Source organism: Pseudophryne corroboree, chromosome 2 (genome assembly GCF_028390025.1).
Source record: "Pseudophryne corroboree isolate aPseCor3 chromosome 2, aPseCor3.hap2, whole genome shotgun sequence".
NCBI classification, from domain to species: Eukaryota; Metazoa; Chordata; class Amphibia; order Anura; family Myobatrachidae; genus Pseudophryne; species Pseudophryne corroboree.
In genome coordinates, this window is record NC_086445.1 from 375183936 (window position 1) to 375211616 (window position 27681).

Sequence of the window (27681 nt, forward strand, 5' to 3'; positions counted from 1 at the left end):
TTTCTGGTGGAGTGTGAGGGCCGCATGGTTCCTGCTGTGCGGTGTTCAGGTCTGGGGAGTGCAGTGCAGGTGAGTCTCTCCCCAGGGTAAGAGTGGATTGGTGAGGGGATACAGGGCTTTGGGATGGGGTGAGGGAGCTAGGGATGTAGCATGGAGTCATTACGGAGAGACAGACTGTGGGATGTGTGGGGAAGGAAGGAGATACATATTTATATATGAGTAATATATATGTGTTTTTTATATATATATATATATATATATATATATATATATATAAATTTACAGTTTCCTATATAGCGCAGCAAATCCTGTTGTGCTTTAATATATAAATATATATATAATTTTTTTTTTTTTTTTTTTCTGAGGGGACCCCAGAGATAACACTGTATTGGGCCCCAAGATTTCTGTTGTTGGCCCTGGTCAGGCACCTGAGGTAGGGCCCCACTGCAGTGGCACTCACTGCACCCATCCACATGGATGTAAACCAGGGAAGAGCATAAGCATCAAGTCGCAGATGAGAATAAAACACAGAAGATGCAAGGATGTACATGTCTGCGTTCAACTCAGAAATAGGCCTTGAAAGAGGAGAAAGTCATAATTATGCATCACAAATCGTATTTTAGTAAGCTTTAAGTAAAGCATTGATACAAATTCATTTTAAAATCATGTGAAAAGTGAATGTGTCATGCCACCTGTATTAAAACAAACTAACATGTACTATACTACAGTACATCAATCTATATCTTGCATTTTGTAGTCAGCTAAAGTAAATTGTCACTCACAGAACACACCAAAGACAAAAAAAACATTCTGTAGTGAATAGAAGACCTTTCTGGTAAGACCTGAGTTTGAAGTTTTCCCATCAAAAGAAACACACCCACATTCACCAGCAAATGTTCCAGAAATAATTAAACTAGACATTTTCTTGTAACCGCTTACACTAAATATACTTCAAGGATTTTACCACTTAACTCTGGTCATTCTTCTGTTTCATTGTGCAGCAAGGAGTAATGACTCTATAAAACATTCTGACACATTTTATTAGATTCTGTACAGTTATATGCAGGTGACTTTCCAAGATTGCAGATTCTAAGCAGCAGCTGACGGATGCCTTGTTTAGCATAATTCTTTTTTTCTAGCTAACTAATTATCAAAATAACATAGCTATGGCTGTAGCGACTCCAGAAAACCATAGTGAGCCATTCTGTCCAGCAAATGCCACAGTGTGCAATGTTACAAGCTGTCTGATGCCTCCTGACAACTACAATAAGATTCTTAATACAGTTCTGTCTGCAACGATCACCACCTTGTTAGCGCTTGTCATGTTCTCCTTGGGCTGCAGTGTGGAGTTTAAGAAGTTTTGGGGCCATATCAGACGGCCATGGGGTATAATTGTGGCTTTTCTTTGTCAATTCGGAGTAATGCCAATTACTGGTTTTGTGCTATCACTTATATTTAATGTTCAACCAATTCAGGCAATAGTCATTCTTATCATGGGATGTTGCCCAGGAGGCACTGGTTCCAATATCTTATCATACTGGGTAGATGGTGACATGGATTTAAGGTAAGACTATATATACTTTTATTTATTTTTATTTTATTTGGAATTTATTGATATTTTGTTATATACAGTAACATTGATTTGCTGTGTATGCATCAAATAATTATTCTACGTTTGGTTTGTCATTTTATTCAACTACATTAGCCCTTTGTATAGATACTATTCATCAAAATACTGTACATTATAATTCCTATAAAAATGTAAACATAATCTAATGTCTATAATGAGATGAGATTATTACTGTCATTATTGATGCACTGACGAAGTAAATGACAGCATTTCATACAATGTCATAAAATTATGAATAAATGTGTAAATTAATATTTTGTGTCAGCTAATGTTTAGTAATTGTATATAATTGTTATACACTTTTACTGTGCAACCCTTCGAACTATGTGACATAAAAAGGGCCATTTAGTTAGTTACAGTAAAACAGGTCTGCAAACATGAACCAACTGTAGAGCAAGATTTAGACCTCATGGGGCCCGGTGGAAGATAATGGTTTGGGGTCACCCTCCCTCAAACAACCCATAGCACTATATATTCAAACCCGATTCATGCCCCTTACATTATTTCTTACTTATATCCAACCCTTAAATATTACAGAAATTACAAACACGGTGTAATGGTTAGCATTACTGCCTCAGAGTACACGGGAGGCACTCGATATCCCAGCTATCGGGATCCCGGTGCTCGGCATACCGGCGCCGGGATCCCAACCGCCGGGATACGACAACTATGAAGGGAGAATAAATAGCGTGGCCCGCACAGCGCGCCACTGTGCCAGCAGGGTGGTGAGCGCAGCGAGCCCGCAAGGGGCTCTTTTGCACTCGCCCTGCTGCCGACATTCCAGTGGTCGGGATCCCGGCACCGGTATGCTAGGCGCCGGGATTCCAAGCGCCGGTATATCGTAGTACACCCGAGCACACAGGTCATGGTTTCGAGTCCCACCATGTAAGTTTGTGCACATGGGCAGACTAGATGGGCCAAGTGGCTCTTATCTACCATCAAATTCTATGTTTGTATGTTTTAACTGTGTGGAGTTTGTATATTCTCACAGTGCTTGCGAGAGTTTCTTTCAGGTAATCTGGTTTCCACCCACAATCTAAAAATATACTGGTAGGTATATTTTTAACCCTAGTGTGTGCATGTATTTGTGGTTAGGGCAGACTAGATGGGCCAAGTGGTTCTTAACTGCTGTTAGAGTCTATGTTTCTATGTTTAGACAAATAAAAGGAACATAAAAACACAGAAAATTCCAGGCACTTACTGTATATATAATACAGAAACACCTTTGGTGACCAATGTATAACACAGGAAGCATTCTAGTGACTGTTGTAAAGTATCTCACCTGCTTTCACCTGCTCATTGACATTATTAGTACAAAAGTCATGTCCATTTGTTAGTATCAGTACCAGTCAATATCCTAGTGCTCATCAGTAGAGAGGAAAGAAGCTATGGCCAGATGCCGGTGCGTTCCACTTTCTATACATTCCCTATCTCAGAATGCATCACGTAATCCAGGCCGAAAAATTCCAGAGTCTGTCACCAGCTCACCACTGTGCCATGACCATCCCATTTGTTGCTCCACCACAGGTGGGGGTCATTCCGACCTGATCGCACGCAGACTATTTTTAGCACTGCTGCGATCAGGTAGTCGCCGATGTAGTCGCCGATGTGCAGGGCTGCAAATGCTTGGGCAGAGAGCTGCACAAACAAAAGTTTGTGCAGCCTCTGCACAGCTCAGGACTTACTCACCCGCTGCGATGATCCGGCCAGGAGCTGAAGTCAGGATCCCTCTCTGGAAACGGCCGGGCACGCCTGCGTTCGGATGGACACTCCCTGAAAACGGTCAGTTGACGCCTCCGGACGGCCTCTTCCTGTCAATCTTCTTGCATTCGTGGGTGCGAACGCTTTCTTCTTTAGGATTCGTCGCTCCCTGGCGACGGCCATCACTAGCGGCCGACACGCCTGCGCATTGCGTCCCATGCGCAGGAGCACTTCAGACCTGATTGCACCGCTGCAAGTTTTCACTATCAACTGGTTCATGAAGTAATCGGATTAAATGGTCCTTCATACATTATAGCCCATTTATCAGTGAGTTTTAGCTATTTAAAACTTGTTGCGTATGATAAATGGTGATCCAGCCACACGGATCATAACTAATTTTTCAAGCAGATGACAGGAGCTGATTGGCTGGAGCACCATTTATCAAATGCAACAAGTTTGAAATAGCCAAAACTTGTTCAGAAATTAGCCCTGAGGGCTAATTTTCCAAAGTCTCGTAACAACTGGCAAATGTTCTTGTCAAAAAGGTCAAAAAGGAAATTATCTGAAAAACAAAACATTCCTAGGGGGTGTCTAGAATCATACTGTGGGAAAGTCCAGCACACCCCTTTATCATTTTAACACTCCTGTAGACTTTGATTAACCCCTTGTTGTGCACAGATTGTGATATAGGGCCTAATTTAGACCTGATCGCAGCAGCAACATTTTTCTCTAATGGGAAAAACCATGGGGGTCATTCTGAGCCGATCGCATGCTGCAGTTTATCGCTGCGGTGCGATCGGGTCAGTACTGCACACACACAGCCGCTGCGGGCTGGGGAGCGATGAGTAGCTCCCAGCCAGCACGCTAAAGCTGCGCTGGTCGGGAGCTACTCTTGAAGTGCAAAGGAATCGCCGCTGTGCGATGCCTTTTCACTTCTACGGAGGGGGGGGGGGCACTGACATGCGGGGCGGACTAGCCCAGTGCTGGGCGTCCCCATGCATGTCAGTGTGAATGATCGTAGCTGTGATAAATTTAGGACAGCTACGATCATCTCGGAATGACCCCCAATGTGCAGTGCAGGTGGAAGAGATGTAACATGTGCAGAGAGACAGTTAGATTTGGGTGGGGTGGGTTCAAACTGAAATCTAAATTGCAGTGTAAAAAAAAAGCAGCCAGTATTTACCCTGCACAGAAACAAAATAACCCACCCAAATCTAACACTCCCTGCACATGTTATACCTGCCGCCCCTGCACTGCATACGGTTTCCCCATAAGAGAAAAATTTTGCTGCTGCGATCAGGTCTGAATTAGGCCCATAGTGCTCACAGAGGGGAATGGAAGTTCCCCTCCAAGCATTTTTTAGGCCCACTGCTCCAGAATGTCGACTGCAATCAGTAGCGGCTCTTGCCACGAGCAAGCAGGATTTTTGCCTGGGGCGCCACCGCCTTGGCAAGAGCCACTACTAACTGGGGTGGCGGCGGCGGTGATTAGGAAAAGGTCCTCTCCGCGAAGGGAAACTAGACGTGTCTAGTTTCTCTTCGAGGAGAGGACCTTTCCCCGCTACTGGTGCCTGCCGTGTGGTGCGCTTGATGTCATCGCGCACCGCACGGGATTGTGGGAGCAGCTGGAGATGAAGGGCAGCAGCGGTTGGAAAGCAGGAGCGGGGCTGGTGAGTATTTTTTCATTTAAAATTTTTGGAAAGCAGCCCTTACTAGGGGCACAGCTACTGGTGGGCACAGTAATGGGGGCAAAACTAATGAGGGCACAACTACTGGGGCAAAACTAATGGGGGCACAACTACTGAGGGTGCAGTACTGGGGGCAAAACTACTGGAGGCACAACTACTGGGGACACAGCAGCTACTGGGGGTACAACTCTACAGGGGGGGAACTGACCACGCCCCTCCACTATGAAGCCACGCCTTATTTTTGATGCGCACCTGCGCTGCGCACTAACCCTGTTTGCCCTGTCGAGGGGCGGTGGGCGCCAAGGGAAACTATTGCCCTGGGCGCCACGAGGTCTTAGCCGACCCTGACTGCAATATATTTTGGGGCACACAAGGGACACAATGTCGGTGGTCAAATTGGCCAGTGACATCACAGCCCAGCCACTTAACCACTTGCCTGGCATGGCCGAATCAGATGCGACCATGCCTGCAAGTGCTTTATCTGACCTGGTTGCGACCAGTCACACAAACTTCCCTCCGCTGCTGCTGTCAGAGGGACCGGAAGGTCCCTCTGTCACCCTGCATTCTCCCCTACTGATTGCCGTGCTGCCGATCACTGCTGATCACTGCCGATCACTGCTGCAGCAGGAGCCTCCCCTCCAGCGGCAGCAGACAATAGCAGCTGCTGGGGAGTGTAAATTAACCCCCCCCCCCCCCCAAGACCCGCTGTGTACCTGGAGGCTGACCCTGCTTTCAAAATGAAAGCCATGATGGTCGCGATGTTTCCGATGGCCGCGATGTTCCTGGTCGATGTTTCGATGTTGTGAAAAAATTACAATAAAAATTTTCTTTTTTTTAACTAAAATAATTTTGGATAGGGTTAAATTCTTATTCTTCACCTAATTCACTCATTAAAAAAAAAACAATTTCAGAGCGGTTTTTGGCTAAATAAATCGTCAGTTAAGTGGTTAAAGAAAGGTAGAGAAAACCACTGATAAGATGGCATGGGGAGGAGCAGAGCTTGCAGTGGCATAGGATGCACCAAAGCAGAAAGTCTATCTGACTGTGATTTTATCCCGTGCAAAAATGCCATGGAAGTTGTTAATAATGTTGGCTTTAGAGATCCCTGTTATTCTGCATGTTTTTCGTTTTTTTTATCATGACAGGTAATGCATCAAATTAATGCTAATGCTGGACAATACCCCCACAAAAACTCCCTATCAAGGACACTAGGAAATGAGGAAAGAATCTTATTTGGAGAGAGTAAAGTCATTAGTGCATTGCAAAACTCTGATTACATCACTGAAATAAATTACTATCTACTAAATCGGATTTTATTGCTAAAGGTGACTAGTGAAGGGATACGTTTAATTTGCCGTCAACTGGAATCCCAGCTCAACAGGGCTATTCCCACTCATGGGTGTCCCACCGAGCCCACAGGGGGACTCTTAGCGCTCGCCCCACTACCAGCATTCTGGCTGTCAGTATGCCGCTGTTGGGATATTGATAGCCAGCATTCTGTCCACCGATAATATATTGTGAAACATAGTAAAACATAGTAACCACCTCGTGCCATTCTTCTTCAAACTGAAGGACATGAATTGCAAAAATGTAGTTCTCATCAGGTGCTCCTGTTGTCCATGTGTCCTGGTCAGCACAAGTGAAAATTGGGAGGTATATTGCATACCTCCCAAGTGCGCGGTGCACAAGGCCCACTGAGTCAAGGAGGGGCCCACATCGCACATACTGCACCATATTTAATACTTATCTTTGCCGAGTCCTGCATCACGCGCTGCAGCCATGGCAAAAAACTCTTCCAAAATGCTTGCTGCGCATGTGCAGTAGTGAAATTGGTCTCCCAAACACGACGGGCGCCATATTTCCATAGACCTATGTGACATTGAAGACTACTGCGCCATGCACAGGGCCCCCTCCTCTGCTAAAAGCTCCCTGTACACACGTTGCAAAACTATATAACGCAATCAGCACACACTGCATCACTACAACTGCTAAATCCGACCAAAGTGCTGGGCGCTACCACAAAAAGTGCTGTATGGGCCACCCAGGGCTGTTTCTTGGGGCAGGCGAGCAGTGCAACCGCACTGGGCGCCCGCCGCGGCACTAACTGTGGCTCCCTGCTTCCCCCTCCTATTTCTCCCCGAGTAACCTGCTCGGGGGGCGTAGTTTCACGTAATGATGCGGTTGCATCGTTACGTCACGACGCAACCCCGTCACTCCGTGAAACTCCCCCCCCCCCCCCCCCCCGAGCGGAGTACAGAGGGGGATCCAAGTTAGGAAGAGAGAAAAGCCTGGCGCGAGGAGCGACTGGTGAGGCGGGCCGAAGAGCGGTAATCGCCTCTGTAAGTATTCTCTCTCTCTCTCAATGTGTAAAATGGGGACACCTGCCGTAATGTGTGAAATGGGGACTCTTGCCTGTAGTAGTGTGGGGATTTAATGTATCAAGGGGATTGCAGTGTGTGGTATGATATGGTGCAGGGGGCATTACTGTGTGGGGCTTAATATGGTAGAATTTTTTTTTCCTGTGGTGGCCGTGATCTGTTGGAGCAGGGTCAAAAACTGGATTGTGAGGTAGTCTTTTCAGACGAGGCCATGCCCATTTAATGAGGCCATGCCCATTTAAATGAGGCCACGCCTCCTTGACGGGTGCACACGCAAGTTTTTTTTTTTAAATCTAGGTGTGTGTGTGTGGGCACATTTTTTTATGTCATGGGGGGGGGGCGCATTTTTAATCTCGCACTGGGAGCCATATTGGCTAGAAACAGCCCTGGGGCCACCAAACATGTCACTTTTCACACATTTCTGCTCGCCACCTCCGGGGGGTGTGAGCTCAAATGCCAATGCTGGCAGCCATCACGCCCGTACGGTCCTACAATTGAGTAGCTATGTTAGGCGCCATTTAGTGGCTGCCAGCGGACAAAACATTTGAATTCCGCCCCCACAGATGTCACCCCACGTCATGTTGGGAGTGAGCACAGCTCTCTGGCAGCTGCTGGACTGTCCCCAGCCTCTGTGCACTGAATGGATGCATTCCCCTTCACCCGGCATTGATGCTGTCTGCATAGCAGGGCAGACAACAGCGCAGATAATATGCGTCCCCCAACCTCCTTACGACTGGCGTGACACTGCGGTTTGGGAGGCTCTCCGCATGTCGTAAACAGGTCCCGGTTCGGATGAGCCTGGTTACCTATTTATGCTCTCTCTTTCTTTTTGGGGACCCTTTTCCACTGAACAAAGGGGGTCATTCCAAGTTGATCGCTAGCTGCATTCGTTCGCTGTGCAGCAATGAGGCAAAAAAAGGTACTTCTGCGCATGCGTATGCGGCGCAATGCGCACGCGCGGCGTACTATTACAACCAACGAAGTCGTTTTACACAAGGTCTAGTGAAGCTTTTCAGTCGCACAGGCAGCTGCAGAGTGATTGACAGGAAGAGGGCGTTCCTGGGTGTCAACTGACCGTTTTCAGGGAGTGTTCGGAAAAATGCAGGCGTGGCAGAAAAAACGCAGGCATGGCTGGGCGAACGCAGGGCGTGTTTGTGACTTCAAAACAGGAACTGAACAGTCTGAAGTGATCGCAAGCGCTGAGTAGGTTTAGAGCTACTCAGAAACTGCACAAAAAAACTTTGTAGCCGCTCTGCAATCCTTTCGTTCACACTTCTGCTAAGCTAAAATACACTCCCAGTGGGAGGCGGCATAGCGTTTGCACGGCTGCTAAAAACTGCTAGCGAGCGATCAACTCGGAATGACCCCAAAAAACCCGGCTTGATGCGCATTCGTGTGCAAAAACCCAGGTTTTTCAAAACAGTGGAAAAGGGATATAGCTCTGAAAGTGAAGTACCCATGCACTCTAGTGATAATCTGTTGCACATCAAAATACTGCAGGGATTCGCAACAATCTAATTTTTTCAACAAAACATAGCTTTTTGGAGATTAGTAAATATTGAGTTGCTATAAAAAAAATAGTGCATTTTTATGTAAGACATCATCAACCTATCTCTTAAACAGACATTTGTGATAACATTACACAGTAGAGATGTGAATTTAACACAACAGGTAATTTTTATTATGATAGTTATTTTACAACTGCATTTAAGAAGGAGTTTCCCTGAACGTAGCACCAGTAAACTGAAATGTTGTGTATTCATGCTTTCTGTCAATATTAAAGGACTCTCCACCCAATTTACCAAACATATTTTAATTGACAATTAGATATTTTTAAAAAAATATTGCATTAATTATTTCTGTAGATAAAAGACCCTGAACATAGAGACATAAAATTTGACATCAGATAAAAACCACTTGGCCCAACTAGTCTGCCCTAAACACACATACATGCACGCATTTACACACTAGGGTTATTTTTTTATTAGGAGCCAATCAATCAGCCTACCAGTATATATTTGGATTGTGAGAGGAAACCGGAGTAAGCAGATGACACCCATGCAAGCAAGGGGAGAATATACAAACTCCACACAGTTAGCATTACACCATCCATACTGCCGCCTTTGTAGGATTTAAATATGGGGTTAAATATTTTTTTTAACATTCTTTATCATACCAATGATGTAATGATTTGTCTAGGATGGTGTGTTTGTTAGCAATTGGTAGATGCTAGATAAATGCTTACCAACTTTTAGTACATGAAATCTCAGAGGGGGAGGGCCATGGGTGGGGAGACTGATAATCACATTATCACATTATCAGGACATAGGGGTAGATGTATCAATTCTTCTAAAGAGTACAGAAGTGGGTAAGTGGAGAAGTTACCCTTAGCAACAATGTAGCATTTATCAAATACAGTCTATAAAATGATAGGTGGGGAGCCTACATGTAGATAGATAGATAGATAGATAGATAGATAGATAGATAGATAGATAGATAGATAGATAGATAGATAGATAGATAGTCCAAAGTTACTGCAGACAGAACAGGTTGAGAAATGTTGAGAAAAGTTGTGGTCAGGATCACAAGCAACTGATCAGAATCAGGAACAAGCCAGTCAGTATCAGAAGGACACATCCTGTTGCTCAGGCACCTGGGTAGCGTTTGAGTCAGTTTAAATAGAAGGCGCCTGATATAATAAACATGTGCCCAAATAAATGCTCACCAGTTACTGGGAGGCACAAAGACAAAAAATGCACCCATTTGAGAATATGTGCTTGTGATATATTAAATGTGTCTAACTGCTCATGAATGAGTACAAGCAGGGACATAGCAACGAAGGAGATGTAAACACAAGGCGAGGGTCATTATAGACAGTTTGACAGTTACGACTAGCTTCCCACTAAGGAAGGGCCTCCGTTATTTGGTTTGCTGGGGATATGATTATACAAGGATCTCTAATTTCCTTACCGAAACTCCATATAACATTTCCTGACCTTCTCCCTCAGTTCTATGAGGACTTTCAGCTATGTCATTTTATGGGATTTCTCTTGTCAGGGCATTCTCCCCCTGTAACATCCCACCCACAGATGTGGACAGTGGTAAGTCATTAGGGCTGTTGTGACATCTAGTTCAATCTTTACCATGATTAAAGAAAATGCATGTAAAGTATATTTTAGATGGTACAGTATCTTACCCCAGACAGACTAGCTAAAGTGTACTACTACTACTGTGTGTTGGAGGGAGTGTGGAAAGGCTTTATTGCTTTTACATATATGGTGGGCATGTTCCAAGATTTCTCTCCTTTGAAATAAAGTCTGTTCTCTCTTTTCATTTTTTTTGCCCTGTCCTGTTCAGAGAGACCCAAGGCCATGTCTCCTATGTTGTTCCATCCCAGAAGCTGACAAAGTGGGCTAAACTTTCTTGCAGCTGCCAAGTGTCTCATAGCTAAGGCCTGGAAACAGCCAAGTCCTCCAAGTATATCCTCACTCAAATCTTACATTTGGTTCATCATGTGACCATATGGAAAGAAGTACCTACTATCATCATGACAAAAATTATGAGTTCCAGCAGATTTGGGCTCCATGGCTCTATGCTTAGCAGCCTCTCCAAATTCCCCCACCTCTCCTATTGCAGGTGACTATGTGCTACTTCCTCCCCTCCTCTTTTTAATTTGGCCTAACAGTCTCGGCTCCCTTTCACCAGGTTGGCATAACCCATTCCTGCCCCTTTTTATTTCCCATACTTGAGAACCTAGACGACCAATATTCCCCACCTCCCTCCATCCTCTTACCTTTCTTCCCCGCTCCTTTATATTTTGTATCCTAGTGCGCTATATAAATAACTGGTAATAAATAATTAATATTAAATAGTTATAATGATATTTGTTTTGGCATGCAGTTACTTTATTGCCTTTTTTTTCAAGATAATGGGTCTCCTTTTATGTATATTTTTCCCAGTTTGCATTTGTAACTTGCTTTTTTTTGAAAAAAAACAAAAACAAAAAACCCTGGACTGAAATGTCAGAGTTTGGGAAATTGTATGCCAAGCTTTGTTGCAGTAAATGTGCTGACATAAAGAAGGGGTCTCTTTAAAAGCCCAAACTATTGTCTAACCCACAGGTTCTCAAACTCGGTCCTCAGGACCCAACACAGTGCATGTTTTGCAGGTCTCCTCACAGAATCACAAGTTGAAATAAATAGCTCCACCTGTTGACCTTTTAAAATGTGTCGGTGAGTAATTAATACACCTGTGCACCTGCTGGGTTACCTGAAAAACATGCACTGTGTGGGGTCCTGAGGACCGAGTTTGAGAACCACTGGTCTAACCTAATTCATTTCACATCAGTTGGATATACTGCATATTCGTGCACAGAAGTACTTTTGCTTTAAGGAGTATACATTTAATATACTGTATTTTGTGTCTTAGGAGAATCCAATCAGAAGTGAATTTTCATTTTTAGGCAAAATTATCCTTTAGGTTATTGCCTATTTTATTGTGATGTCTCATGCAAAGAGTTATGTCTTCGACAATTAAAAAAAGGGAAGAAAGATATGGATATTAAATGGGTACACTCCGGAAGTCTACACCTGTCGCTCTCCTTATCTTTCTTTTCCTTTTGAATTATTGATAACTAGTGGGCCCTACACACTTGTCGACCCGCCGCCGAGCTGCCTGATGGCCGACCTGGCGGCGGGGGGGGGGGGGGAGTGACGGGGGGAGTGAAGTCTCTTTACTCCCCCCGTCACTCGGCTCCATAGCAGTGCATGCTAATATGGCCGAGATTGTCCATATTGGCTTGCATGCATAAGCGACGGGGCACCAATGATGAATGAGCGCAGGGCCACGCAACGTTCATCGTTGGTGTTTCCACACTGAACGGTATGAACGAGTCCAGTGTGTAGGGCCCATTACTGTGAGTTGCACCTCCTAATTTTTGACTCATTATGAGTGGACATTTTGTATGAATGTTATCTTAGATACTGGTGTGGATGGATCACACTCTTCTTTGTAATAATAATTGTTCAAGCACAGAATAATAATTGTTTTTGTACAGAAAAAAAATATATATTAAAAGACATGAGGTATTAAATATGTATGATTAATACAGATGTTTGTGTGACTAGGGCTGGGTTTGCATCTTTCAAGGTAACATAGTAGGAGACAATTATTAAAGCTTTTGCACCTGCAAACAAGTGAAAAGAATGCTGTGCATATCATGCCCATATCTCTTCTAGGAGGTGCCCGTTTATATCCTCTGTGGAATCAGCATTTCCTATTCTTGTCATTAAATGGGGGCTTATCTTGTATTGTAGTTCTGATACTTCCAGCATGTTTTCCAAAGATGCAAAATTCTTGCAAAAATTTTGAATCCCAGTTTTTGTTTGTTCCTTTGTTGCAGTTTAAGCATGACCACTTGTTCCACATTATTTGCTCTGGGTATGATGCCTCTGTGTCTCTTTATTTACACAAAAAAGTGGGTTGATTCAAATTCCATACAAATACCTTATGACAGCATTGGTAAGTACTGTATATTGACTTTTTGTTGTTTATTTTTCTATTTATTTTTTTGTCATTTCAAGTGGACCAATCCAGAATTTGTTGCAGCTGTAGATTTTATAGGGCCTGATTCAGAAGTGTACACACTTGCCTTCGCAGCTGCAATATTGGGCATAGCAGGCTTCAGAAAATACGTTAATGATTTAACTGAGGTCTTGTGCACAGAGAAGCCTACCTCCAGCATCTCACATTTGTCGCAGACTTACAATAGATAGAACATTGGGAACATTGGGGGTCATTCCGAGTTGTTCGCTCGCTAGCAGATTTTAGCAGCATTGCACACGCTAGGCCGCCGCCCTCTGGGAGTGTATCTTAGTTTAGAAGAATAGTGAACGAAAGATTAGCAGAATTGCGAATAGAAAATTCTTAGCAGTTTCTGAGTAGCTCCAGACCTACTCACAGATGGTGAACAGCTCAGGCCGTTTCGTTCCTGGTTTGACATCACAAACACGCCCTGCGTTCGGCCAGCCACTCCCCCGTTTCTTCAGACACTCCCGCATTTTATCCTGGCACGCCTGCGTTTTTCCGCACACTCCCAGAAAACGGCCAGCTTCCGCCCAGGAACACCCACTTCCTGTCAATCACACTTCGATCACTTCAACAATGAAAATTCTTTGTTCGGACGTGAGTAAATCTACTAAGTTTTGTGCTAAAATACTTACCGCATGCGCACTGCGTACCATGCGCATGCACATTTTTGCCTTAATCGCTCCCTTGCAAAAATCGGCAACGAGCGAACAACTCGGAATGACCCCCATTGGTCATATATCGGCACACCATCGAACATTTGATGTCTCAGCTGCATCTTTGGACTCATGCAGTGTATTCCTGAGCATGCGAGAGGATGTTAGTAAGGAATACAGAGGTACTATAAAGCTATTTTGACATGGTGATGTTTAAATAGAAGGAACAGTTAGTGTCTCTAATAAAAGATGTACATTTTGCCTTGAATTTCTAATCTTGCAAAGATGCTCGGCTGTAGCTGAGTTGCACCCAAACCGTTTCACAGATGGATCATGCCGTTTTAGCACTGTGACTGTTTTGTGTCTGATTTGGATCAGTATGAGATCCTGGCAATCGGGATCCGTCCTCTTGCATGCTCAGGAATACATGGCTATCTTTACTGGGAAGAACTGAAGCTTAGCAGGCCGTGAGGCAGCTGTAACAAAGGGGCTCATTCAGACGTGGACTCAGGAGTGCTTGATTCTACGTCTTCAGTAGGAGCAGATCTGAGAAGGTATGTAAGTGATACAGGTGTTGTCTTTCGAAGTGAGTCGTCCACCCGTGCCCAGATCTGCTGCATGAGTCCAAAGACGCATCATCGGATTACCATCTGCAATATTGGGCAAACCATGTCCACCGCAAAACAAAGATGCTGAGGCCAGAGGATCAGTATGAGATCCCGACAGTCGGGATCCTGACAGTCAGGAGACCGACACCGGGATCGAGCGCAGCACGTCCCCTTGTGGGTTCGCTGCACTCGCCACGATTCAGACCTGGTGGCGACCTTCGCTCACCACAGGGTTCTATTCCCCCTTGGGTGGTGGCGTGGAGAAACCAGACGGCGGTCGGGACTCTGACCGCTGGTACTGCAGATGGTGTCGGGATTCCGGCGTTGGTATATTGACCACCGGGATCCCATCTGGCGGTCAACTGACTGCCTCCCCACTGATTGTGTCTCCATGAATGATTCTCTGTCACATTTCCACTTGCGGATGGATAGGTGGAACAAAGCTGCAGAGGGGATTCACACATAGCCTAAGGTGCTGCAAATGCGCTCTGAGAGTGATGACAACTACATGATCACGTGTATGGATACCGGCATAGACACATATAAAATGGCCTACTGGTGAATATCTGGATGTAGCTCCAAGCACACAGTGCAAGTGTAATTGCTACTGACTTGAGTGCACCTCTGAATCGTCTGTTAATATCATAAAGATTCTGCATGTTTATAGATGCAGTACAGTGTACTGTCATATATACATAGAGTTAATTATCACTGTTGACGTTTTTAAAGACACGCAGGTTTACTAGATTGCAGTTATTGCATCTATAAGAATGAAGTGAAAACAATAAAATGCACTTCAAACATAAATATTTCTGCAGAAAGTCCAAAAGTTAACTATTGCCGCACAATGGAGAGAGTGAAGAGCAGTAACACATTACCAGTTCATACCTGACTGCCTTCCCTTCTCTTTGACACTCATTGACTTGGAATCTCTTATTTAAACTCCGCTTCTTTGTATAGTGCAGTGTAATCACATTGCTAACTTGCATTACTCAGGTAGTCATTTTTCAATTGTACTGTGCAATTGACTTTGCAAAATGGTAAAAAACAAATCATGTACAGGTGATCAAAAGCATAGATAAAGGTATTTATTATTACAACTGATTGGTTATTGAATTGAGTAAATTAAGACAGTTAAGGGTCAAGGACATGACCTCAGCATGCTGATCACTTTGCATTGGAGATGTAAACGCTAAGAGGAGTACAATTTATACATTTATAGAAGTTCTGTTCAAATATAAGCAAATGTAATGTACATATATGGGCTAAAGCGTAAATGCATACTGGTCCCCATAACAACTGATTTGTAAGATTTTGTGGTGCAAACAAATGAGTTTGATCCAACTCAACATGATTCCCTCTGTACGTACAGGCATTTTCTGTAATTGGATGGGAAGAAATGCTACTGTACTTGAGCATTCACCCTCAATACTATGCAGATGTCTTATCTGGACCTAATGTCTCCTACTGAACATATTTTTGTGTCCAATTACTATGAAGGAAAGACATTTAAACTATCATGTTTCTCATGATGTATTCTGCAAATGTGTGAGTCAAAGAGATGTCTTTGTGTCCAAAATAATAATAAAACCAAAAGGATTGCAGCCATAATTAATACATTACATGGTCAAAAGTATGTGGACACTCCTACTAATTATTGTGGTTGACCATTTCAGTGACCCCAATTGCTAACAAGGGCATAAAATCAACCACACTGCCTCAGCTTCTTAATAAAAAATAATGGAAAAATTAAGCCTGAGCAGACAATGACATTCTAAAAAATTGTGTGATTTCAATGTTGTGGCATTAATTTGGGAAGGATGTTTAAGCATCACAAAGTGAGGTCCATCAAAAAATAGCTTGCCAAGTGTATAGTGGAAGAGCTTTAATGACCTCAACCTTATTGAACACCTTTAGGTTGAATTTTTATGCAAACCAGAGCTTATCACACAACATTGATACCTGGCCTCACTAAGAGGGAGATGTTTCAAACCTTGGAGAGAGAGAGAAAACGGAGAAGTCGCTCTTAGCAACTAATCAGTTCCTAGATATTATCTATCTTGCACAGTCTATAAATTATAAGAAATGGATTGGTGGATATGAGAAACTTCTCCACTTTATCTCTCTCTCAGGTTTGCTAAATCTCCCCCAACCCCCAACACACCCTCCAGTGCTCCAGTGGATGAATGCATGTCAATCCCTGTGGCTATGTTTAAAAAATCTGGGTGATTCTGGATGGAAAGCCTTCCCAGAACTGTGGATGCTGTTATATCAGCAAATGGTGAACCAACATCAATATGCCCATGGTTTTGGAATGAGATGCTCATTGAGCACATATGGATATGATGTCCACATACTTTTAAATGTCCACATACTTTTGGCCGTGTTATTTATATAACTCCTATTTTTCTCACAGGGACAAAGGGGGTGATTCCGACTTGATCGTAACTGTGCTAAATTTAGCACAGCTACGATCAGAAACACAGACATGTGGGGGAACACCCAGCACAGAACTAGCCCGCCCCGCATGTCAGTCCCTGCCCCGTCGCTGAAGTACAAAGGCATCGCACAGCGGCGATGCTTTTGTACTACAGGAGTAGCTCCTACCCAGCGCAGCTTTTGTGCGCTGACTGGGAGCTACTAGGTAGACCAAGCTACTGGCCGGACCGCGCAGGGGGCGGGCCGCAGCGGCTGCGTGACGTCACACGCATCCGCTGCAGCCCACCCTCCACACGGTCAGGCCACATCTGCATTGGCCGGACTGCGCCCACAAAACGGCGGCCAAATGCTGCTGTGCAGCCCCCTCCCGCCCAGCGACTGCCTCTGCCTGTCAATTAGGCAGAGGCGATCTCTAGGAAACGACAGTCTCCAGCTGTCAGCCATGCGCCGGTGCATGTACAGTTCTAACCTGATCTCTGCGCTGCAAAGAATTGCAGCGAGCATTCAGGTCAGAATGACCCCCAAAGTCTCTCCTCTTATTTGTAAAGGGAGCTGTACAGTGTTACATGATGTGTAGCAGAGGACAGCACTTTCACTTTCCATAATAATGGTCCTAGATGGTGTAGTGCAAAATGCTGGGTTGGCTCATTCTTAGTCTAATAATGAGCTGTAGTATCCACAAGACCACAAGACCTTGCTTGTCAGAAACACAAGTCTGGCAATGATGAACAATCAACACATCTATTGCTGCCTTTCTCGGGTTGTATACTTTTTCTTTACTGAAGCATGCTGGTGGCCGACCCTCTGTAGTAAAGCAAATGCTAGACTTGGTCAAAGTTTGTTGCTACAAATAATCAAGGCCTGTCAAGAAAGAGTTCAGATTCTGTTCATTTGCAGTCTTAGAGGGTGTGGCCATGTGGACTAAGCTCTTTGCTATTGGTTCCTTGCAGTCCACTAATGGAGCTTTTAGTTTGTGGAGCATGGCTATCTCAGTTTTGTCTACTTAAACCAGCTCTGTGTCACGCTCGGCGTAAGTTGGGGTTCCGACAACCGAGTTTTGGCTGAAGGGACAGCTACCTGTGAGCAGAGTAAACGAGGTGGCTGAATGTAATTCCTCCTTATGGGGTGGAAGCCCAACTAAGTGTTAACGCTGGCTGGAGGGCGTAAAGAAAAGAAGGACTTCGTAGGAAGATAACTGTAGTTTTAATGAATAATCAGGCTGTACACGAACATTGGAGCAATTGAAGAAACTGGAAGAATTAGAGTCTATGGTTAAATGACTTGAAGAGTGAAGCTGAAGAACTCCGGTAAAGAAGAACTGAAGACTGTGTTTTATGATTAAAAGACGAGGCTGAAGAACTTGGACTTTGAAGAAATGAAGACTGTGGTTTGTAATTGAAAGACAAGGCTGAAGAACTTGTACTTTGAAGAAATGAGGACTGTGGTTTGTGATTGAAAGACGAGGCTGAAGAACTTGGACTTTGAAGAAATGAGGACGTCTGCGGGAACCGCCGTTAGCACCTGGAGCTCCTCTACGACCTGGAACCCGTGAGCGCTTCCACGAGTGGCAACGGACTTAGAAAGCAGGACTGCGGCAGCGTTTAGGTAACCGATGGATGAGAGCAACCAGGACCAGGGAACCAGAAGTAACCCTGGAGCACAGAGCTGGAGAACCTTACACAAGGAGGTAACATGAAGCACTGGCACTCTCCCTCTGAGCCAGACCCCTTTTGTAAGGGGAGAACACGCAGGATTGGCTAGACACAGATTGGGAACTTCATTGATAATACTCTGGTCTCCAACATGGCTGCCCCCCAGCACAGGAGATATACTTAGCTTTTAGCACACAGCTTTAGCCAGCTTCTGTCTCTGACACACTATACTGTGTCACCACTAGAGGACCTTACCGCAGCGATCCCCACCACAGCGCCCGGCTCTCCAGACCCTCGGCCCCTGGCAGCCGCACATCCGTCCAGAAGGACCCGCCGCCAGCAGCTCCCTGCCGCCGCAGCCGCGCCAACCAGCAGGATGGTAACTTGCTGGAGCACCCGCCGGAAGTAAGGCTCCGGAGCCTGACACTCTGCACATCGCTAAAGAAGATAGAGCCCCAAACGGGGTATTGCCTCACTCAGCACAGTCTCTCCACATAGGCTGGTGGAGTCGTAACCAGCTGGCAACCCTCGCCATCAGCTCCGGTCTCCACGACTACGGCTCCACCAAGTCTTTGGTCCCACGACTCTCTTCTAGGTGCCGCCATCCTGTCGGAACCTAGCATCACCAGCTTTTTGAAGCTCACTCAAATAATCTTGGGGGCATGCCTATCAGCCCCACTCCAATGGGCTTCTCCCTCTCTAATTGGGCACCCTATTAAAACCCCTCTCCCCTGCAGCACAATGTCCTTGTCTGCAACTTGTGCTTGAGAGCATGGCTGCTACAGTCCATTAACTGTGGTCCTTCTCCTGTAGATACCCTACTGAATTCTGAAGCTGCTTCCATTTGGATCTCCTTCTTGTAAATAATCTGCTGAGTTCTCTCCAGTCTCTTCCTATAGGGATTCCCCTGTTATAAAATACTCAATGTATTGCTTCACTCACCATGCCACCACCTGCAGGAATACTGACAAAATTCACATGCCAGAATCCCCGATGAATACCTGTACCCCATTAGACCCCGTGATCCCGGAATGTTACTAGTGTGCAATGACACAATGTATTATTTACTTTACTTATTTAAAACCTCACTACTCTAAGCCCTGGGCAGATTACCCCCAATCTTCCTTTATCCACCGCCGCAGGAGTACAATTTTGATATTAAAGATACAGGGCACATATAACACATGCTGCCTGAATTGTAGTCCTTTCTATAATTGTTAATCACTGCTGATGCAATGAATTGGGGTATGTACAAACTGACTTAGATGCACCAACATTTTGATCACATGTTCATTGGCTTGTCTGCAAACAGAGAGAATGTGCAATCCTTGCAGTTTTTATTTATGCAACCTCTATTGCATAAACTTATACACTGCTCAAAAAAATAAAGGGAACACTAAAATAACACATCCTAGATCTGAAAGAATGAAATATTCTTATTAAATACTTTGAGGCAGATGTATTAACCTGGAGAAGGCATAAGGAAGTGATAAACCAGTGATATGTGCAAGCTGATAAAGGCACCAGCCAATCAGATTCTAACTGTTAATTTACATATTGGAGCGGATTGGCTGGTGTGTTTATCACCTTGCACATACCACTGGTTTATCACTTCCTTATGCCTTCTCCAGGTTAATACATCTGCCCCTTTGTTCTTTACATAGTTGAATGTGCTGACAACAAAATCACACAAAAATGATCACTGGAAATCAAATTTATTAACCCATGGAGGTCTGGATTAGGAGTCACCCTCAAAATTAAAGTGGAAAAACACACTACAGGCTGATCCAACTTTGATGTAATGTCCTTAAAACAAGTCAAAATGAGGCTCAGTAGTGTCTGTGGCCTCCTCGTGCCTGTATGACCTCCCTACAATGCCTGGGCATGCTCCTGATGAGGTGGCGGATGGTCTCCTCGGGGATCTCCTCCCAGACCTGGACTAAAGCATTCGCCAACTCCTGGACAGTCTGTGGTGCAACGTGGCATTGGTGGATGGAGCGAGACATGATGTTCCAGATGTGCTCAATTGGATTCAGGTCTGGGGAACGGGCTGGCCAGTCCATAGCATCAATGCCTTCGTCTTGCAAGAACTGCTGACACATTCCAGCCACATGAGGTCTAGTATTGTCTTGCATTAGGAGGAACCCAAGGCCAACCGCACCAGCATATGGTCTCACAAGGGGTCTGAGGATCTCATCTCGGTACCTAATGGCAGTCAGGCTACCTCTGGCGAGCACATGGAGGGCTGTGCGGCCCCCCAAAGAAATGCCACCCCACACCATTACTGACCCACTGCCAAACCGGTCATGCTGGAGGATGTTGCAGGCAGCAGAACGTTCTCCATGGCGTCTCCAGATTCTGTCACGTCTGTCACATGTGCTCAGTGAGAACCTGCTTTCATCTGTGAAGAGCACAGGGCGCCAGTGGCGAATTTGCCAATCTTGGTGTTCTCTGGCAAATGCCAAACGTCCTGCACGGTGCTGGGCTGTAAGCACAGCGCCCACCTGTGGGCGTCGGGCCCTCATAGAGTCTGTTTCTGATCGTTTGAGTAGACACATGCACATTTGTGGCTTGCTGAAGGTCATTCTACAGGGCTCTGGCAGTGCTCCTCCTGTTCCTCCTTGCACAAAGGCGGAGGTAGCGGTCCTGCTGCTGGGTTGTTGCCCTCCTACGGCCTCTTCCACGTCTCCTGATGTACTGGCCTGTCTCCTGGTAGCGCCTCTATGCTCTGGACACTACGCTGACAGACACAGCAAACCTTCTTGCCACAGCTCCAATTGATGTGCCATCCTGGATGAGCTTCACTACCTGAGCCACTTGTGTGGGTTGTAGGGAGGTCATACAAGCACGTGGAGGCCACAGACACTACTGAGCCTCATTTTGATTTGTTTTAAGGACATTACATCAAAGTTGGATCAGCCTGTAGTGTGTTTTTCCACTTTAATTTTGAGGGTGACTCCAAATCCAGACCTCCATGGGTTAATAAATTTGATTTCCATTGATAATTTTTGTGTGATTTTGTTGTCAGCACATTCAACTATGTAAAGAACAAAGTATTTAATAAGAATATTTCATTCATTCAGATCTAGGATGTGTTATTTTAATGTTCCCTTTATTTTTTTGAGCAGTGTATATGTACTGTAATTACTGCTAATAATAAGATTTTACTCACCGGTAAATCTATTTCTCGTAGTCCGTAGTGGATGCTGGGGACTCCGTAAGGACCATGGGGAATAGACGGGCTCTGCAGGAGACTGGGCACTCTAAGAAAGATTTAGTACTACTGGTGTGCACTGGCTCCTCCCTCTATGCCCCTCCTCCAGACCTCTGTTAAGGAAACTGTGCCCGGAAGAGCTGACATTACAAGGAAAGGATTTTGGAATCCAGGGTAAGACTCATACCAGCCACACCAATCACACCGTATAACTTGTGATAACTTACCCAGTCAACAGTATGAACAACAATAGAGCATCAACAATGGATGCCAACATAACGTAACCCTTTATTAAGCAATAACTATATACACGTATTGCAGAAAGTCCGCACTTGGGACGGGCGCCCAGCATCCACTACGGACTACGAGAAATAGATTTACCGGTGAGTAAAATCTTATTTTCTCTAACGTCCTAGTGGATACTGGGGACTCCGTAAGGACCATGGGGATTATACCAAAGCTCCCAAACGGGCGGGAGAGTGCGGATAACTCTGCAGCACCGAATGGGCAAACACAAGGTCCTCCTCAGCCAGGGTATCAAACTTGTAGAACTTAGCAAATGTGTTTGAACCCGACCAAGTAGCTGCTCGGCAAAGCTGTAATGCCGAGACCCCTCGGGCAGCCGCCCAAGAAGAGCCCACTTTCCTCGTGGAATGGGCTTTCACTGATTTTGGATGTGGCAATCCAGCCGCAGAATGAGCCTGCTGAATCGTGCTACAGATCCAGCGAGCAATGGTTTGCTTTGAAGCAGGAGCACCCAGCTTGTTGGATGCATACAGAATAAACAGCGAGTCAGTCTTCCTGACTCCAGCCGTCCTGGCTACATAGATCTTCAAAGCCCTGACTACATCAAGCAACTTGGAATCCTCCAAGTCACGAGTAGCCACAGGCACCACAATAGGTTGGTTCAAATGAAAAGATGACACCACCTTCGGCAGAAACTGCGGACGAGTCCGTAATTCTGCCCTGTCCATATGGAAAACCAGATAGGGGCTTTTACATGACAAAGCCGCCAATTCTGACACACGCCTTGCCGAAGCTAAGGCCAATAACATGACCACCTTCCACGTGAGATACTTTAGCTCCACGGTCTTAAGTGGCTCAAACCAGTGGGATTTCAGGAAACCCAACACCACGTTGAGATCCCAAGGTGCCACTGGTGGCACAAAAGGGGGCTGAATATGCAGCACTCCCTTAACAAACGTCTGAACTTCAGGAAGAGAAGCCAGTTCCTTTTGAAAGAAAATGGATAGGGCCGAAATCTGGACCTTTATGGACACCAACTTCAGGCCCATAGTCACTCCAGACTGTAGGAAGTGCAGGAACCGGCCCAGCTGGAATTCCTCTGTAGGGGCCTTCCTGGCCTCACACCAGGCAACGTATTTTCGCCATATACGGTGATAGTGTTTTGCTGTCACGTCCTTCCTAGCCTTTATCAGCGTAGGAATAACATCATCCGGAATGCCTTTTTCCGCTAGGATCCTGCGTTCAACCGCCATGCCGTCAAACGCAGCCACGGTAAGTCTTGGAACAGACAGGGTCCCTGTTGCAACAGGTCCTGTCTGAGAGGCAGAGGCCATGGGTCCTCTGTGAGCATTTCTTGCAGTTCCGGGTACCAAGTCCTTCTTGGCCAATCTGGAACAATGAGTATTGTTCTCACTCCTCTTTTTCTTACGATTCTCAGCACCTTGGGTATGAGAGGAAGAGGAGGAAACACATAGACCGACTGGAACACCCACGGTGTTACCAGGGCATCCACCGCTATCGCCTGAGGGTCTCTTGACCTGGCGCAATACCTTTGTAGCTTTTTGTTGAGACGGGACGCCATCATGTCCACCTGTGGCAGTTCCCATCGATTTGTAATCTGAGTGAAGACTTCGTGATGAAGTCCCCACTCTCCCGGGTGGAGGTCGTGCCTACTGAGGAAGTCTGCTTCCCAGTTGTCCACTCCCGGAATGAACACTGCTGACAGTGTTTGCACGTGATTCTCCGCCCAACGAAGAATCCTGGTGGCTTTTGCCATCGCCACTCTGCTTCTTGTGCCGCCCTGGCGGTTTACATGAGCCACTGCCGTGATGTTGTCTGACTGAATCAGCACCGGTTGGTTGCGAAGCAGAGGCTTCCGCTTGACTCAGGGCGTTGTATATGACCCTTAGTTCCAGGATATTTATGTGCAGACAAGCCTCCTGACTTGTCCACAACCCTTGGAAGTTTCTTCCCTGAGTGACTGCCCCCCATCCTCGGAGGCTCGCATCCGCGGTCACCAGGACCCAGTCCTGTATGCCGAACCTGCGGCCCTCGAGAAGGTGAGCACTCTGCAGCCACCACAGAAGAGACACCCTGGCCCTCGGGGACAGGGTGATCAGCCGATGCATCTGAAGATGCGATCCGGACCACTTGTCCAACAGATCCCACTGAAAGATCCTCGCATGGAACCTGCCGAAGGGAATGGCTTCGTATGATGCCACCATCTTTCCCAGGACTCGCGTGCAGCGATGCACCGACACCTGTTTCGGTTTTAAGAGGTCTCTGACTGACTGAGTCACGAGCTCTTGAGCCTTCTCCGCCGGGAGAAACACCTTCTTCTGGTCCGTGTCCAGAATCATGCCCAGAAAAGGCATACGCGTAGTAGGAATCAGCTGCGACTTTGGAATATTCAGAATCCAGCCGTGCTGTTGCAACACTTCCTGAGAGTGTGCTACGCTGATTAGCAATTGCTCTCTGGACCTCGCCTTTATGAGGAGATCGTCCAAGTATGGGATAATTGTGACTCCTTGCTTTCGAAGGAGCACCATCATTTCTGCCATTACCTTGGTAAATATTCTCGGTGCCGTGGAGAGCCCAAACGGCAACGTCTGGAATTGGTAATGACAGTCCTGTACCACAAATCTGAGGTACTCCTGATGAGGTGGATAAATGGGGACATGCAAGTAAGCATCCTTGATGTCCAGAGACACCATAAAATCCCCCTCTTCCAGGCTTGCAATGACCGCTCTGAGTGATTCCATTTTGAACTTGAATCTTTTCAGATAAATGTTCAGGGATTTTAAATTCAATATGGGTCTGACCGAACCGTCCGGTTTCGGTACCACAAACATTGTGGAATAGTATCCTCTTCCTGTCACGATCCGGGTATCTGGACGCCATTTCTTACCCATCAGATGCCTCCTAAGGCTGGCTCAGCGCTCCAGGACCGGATCCCATCTGTTATCCTGATGTGTACATTCCTGTATCCTCTCCTGTCACTCTGGGACGCTGTCACAGTAAACGCCATATTACACCTGGCATGGCGTCTCCCGCGGCCTCCGCCGTCGTCCCTGAACTTCTGCATGCAGAGTGTCTGAGTGGCGATTACGTCAGCCGCGGCCTCCGCTGTGTCCGCGTGGTTGGATGTGCATCTGTCAGCCTGGCGCCTCCTGTCTCCGGTGGCCGGCGCCGCCATTACTGTTTTCATTACCACATGGATTACAAACCAAACTTCCCTCCAAGTGTCTGCATGGGCGCAGCCATCTTGGATTCTGTCAGCTGATCATTTCCACCAATCTGTTCTCAGTATTGATAATCTGCATAATTGCCTAGCCAATCCCTTCCTTGCTGCAGGTATAAATACACTGTGCCTGAGCAAGGAAGGCGTCAGTGCTTTGGTTGTCAAACCTAGTTCCTGTTTGTCTCTCTCCTGTGATTGTCTTCCAGGTTCCAGCTCCTGTCTCAAGACTTCCACCATAGAGACCCGCACCAGCATTCCACCTGCGGTGTAGCCTGACTCTCCAATCCATTGTGGATTCATCTGTTTCCAGCTACAACATTACCTGCTTCCAGCTCAGCTTCCAGCAGTGTACAGCTTCCCTTAAAGGGCCGGTGTCCTTTCTACACTTTACCACTCTCCACCGGTATTATTATTTCTCCGCTCTCAAGTTCTACATTTCAGTTCATATTTCATCGCTCCCAAGTTCATTTATTATTTAACTGGTTCCAGCCAGTATCCACTCCGTGCTAACAACAGTCTGGTTCCAGCCAGTATCCACAGCAGCTGTTTTATCTTCAGCAACCCAGCTTTTCCTGGAACACCAGCTGGCACAATCCTGGGTTATCTCCATTGCTACAGTCGGGCCTGGTAAGGACATTCCATCTAGAAGATCATAAGAACTATCTCACACTACCAGTGCCCTGTGGCTCCTGCCATCCTGTAGTACCCAGGAACTGTATTTATTCTTTGCTGACTTTTACGTTTTCTTTTACTGCTGCTGTGTTGCGGAGTTGTCATAATAAACATCATTGACTTTTATCCAAGTTGTCGTGGTCACGCCTTCGGGCAGTTATTATTCATGTTACTTACATGTCCAGGGGTCTGATACAACCTCCCAGGTTCCGGTACATCTCAGCCCCTACAACTGAGGCTGCCTCCCGTCAGCTCAGGCCCTCAGTTGTGACAGTAAGCACTGACCTAATGAATCCAGCCGGAGACCAGGATCAAGCGGCCAGGCCGATGCAAGAACTGGCAGCCCGACTAGAACATCAGGAGGCTGCACAGGGCCACATCATCCGCTGACTCCAGGATCTTTCTACTCGGCTGGATGGGATTCAGACAACTCTCCGTGGATCAGGCGCGTCTGGTGCGTCAACCACAGTGACTCCAGCTATAACCCCACCCACCTTACCCATTTCTGCTCCACGTCTTCATCTTCCAACGCCAGCAAAATTTGACGGATCTCCAAGATTCTGCAGGGGATTTCTCAACCAGTGTGAGATTCAGTTTGAGCTACAACCTGGCAATTTTCCCAGTGACCGTACAAAAATTGCCTACATTATTTCTCTTCTCAGTGGCTCAGCCCTTGATTGGGCATCACCGTTATGGGAGAGGTCCGACACCCTGCTATCTTCAACACTGCCTTCGTGTCAACATTCAGGCGCATCTTCGACGAGCCAGGCCGGGTAACCTCAGCTTCATCCGAGATTCTCCGTTTACGCCAGGGGTCACGTACTGTAGGACAATATCTGATACAGTTCCAGATCCTGGCATCCGAACTGGCATGGAACGACGAGGCCCTGTATGCTGCATTCTGGCATGGCTTATCTGAGCGTATTAAAGTTGAGTTAGCTACCAGAGACTTACCTTCTAAGTTAGATGAGCTAATCTCACTCTGCACGAAAGTTGATTTACGTTTCAGAGAGAGAGCAACTGAGCGTGGAAGATCATCTGCTCCAAAATCTTCTGCTCCTCCTCCTCGTCAACTGTCACCATCTAAAGATGAGCCCATGCAACTTGGCCGTTCCCGTTTAACTCCTGCTGAGCGCCGAAGACGTCTCTCCGAGTTTCTCTGTCTCTATTGTGCAGCTCCGTCTCACACCATTAATGCCTGTCCCAAACGTCCAGGAAACTCCAAATCCTAGCTCGCCAAGGAGAGGGCCGGCTAGGAGTAATGATCTCCTCTCCATCTCCTCAAGATTGTAATCTCCCAGTCTCGCTTCAAGTTGCTCAACGTTATCGGAACGTCATTGCCCTCCTTGATTCCGGAGCAGCTGGGAACTTTATTACCGAAGCCTATGTTAAACGGTGGTCCCTACCCACCGAGAGACTTCCTTCGTCCATTTCTTTAACTACCGTGGATGGCAGCAAAATTTTTGATGCAGTTATTTCTTTAAGGACTCTACCAGTTCGTCTGAGAGTGGGAGTTCTTCATTCCGAACTTATTTCTTTTTTAGTGATTCCAAGAGCCACACATCCTGTGGTCCTGGGCCTTCCATGGCTCCGTCTTCACAATCCTACAATTGATTGGACGACTACGCAAATCCTGGCATGGGGTTCCTCCTGTGCTGAGACATGTTTGTTTAAAGTATTGCCTGTCTGTTCTTCCTCCCCCAGGTCGTCTGATGTTCCACCTCCTCCATATCAAGTTTTCACGGATGTGTTCAGTAAAGCTTCTGCTGATATCCTTCCTCCTCATAGAGAATGGGACTGTCCGATTGATCTCGTTCCAGGGAAGGTTCCACCTCGAGGCCGAACTTATCCGTTGTCTCTGCCTGAGACGCATTCTATGGAGGAATATATTAAAGAGAACCTAGCAAAGGGGTTCATTCGACCTTCTTCTTCTCCAGCCGGCGCAGGCTTCTTTTTTGTAAAAAAGAAAGA

The 27681-nt window shown here is 46.1% G+C and overlaps 1 protein-coding gene across 1 annotated transcript in view; it reads left to right on the forward strand.

The window, feature by feature from the left end:
* Window positions 1–1166: 1166 nt before the first annotated feature.
* Window positions 1167–27681, forward strand: part of LOC134992116 (ileal sodium/bile acid cotransporter-like) — a 54773-nt gene continuing 28258 nt past the window's right edge. Inside the window, exons 1-2 of the mRNA XM_063950763.1 lie at window positions 1167–1564; window positions 12798–12916. Of these exons, the coding sequence (XP_063806833.1) occupies window positions 1167–1564; window positions 12798–12916 (517 nt within the window). The remainder of the gene's footprint in view (window positions 1565–12797; window positions 12917–27681) is intronic.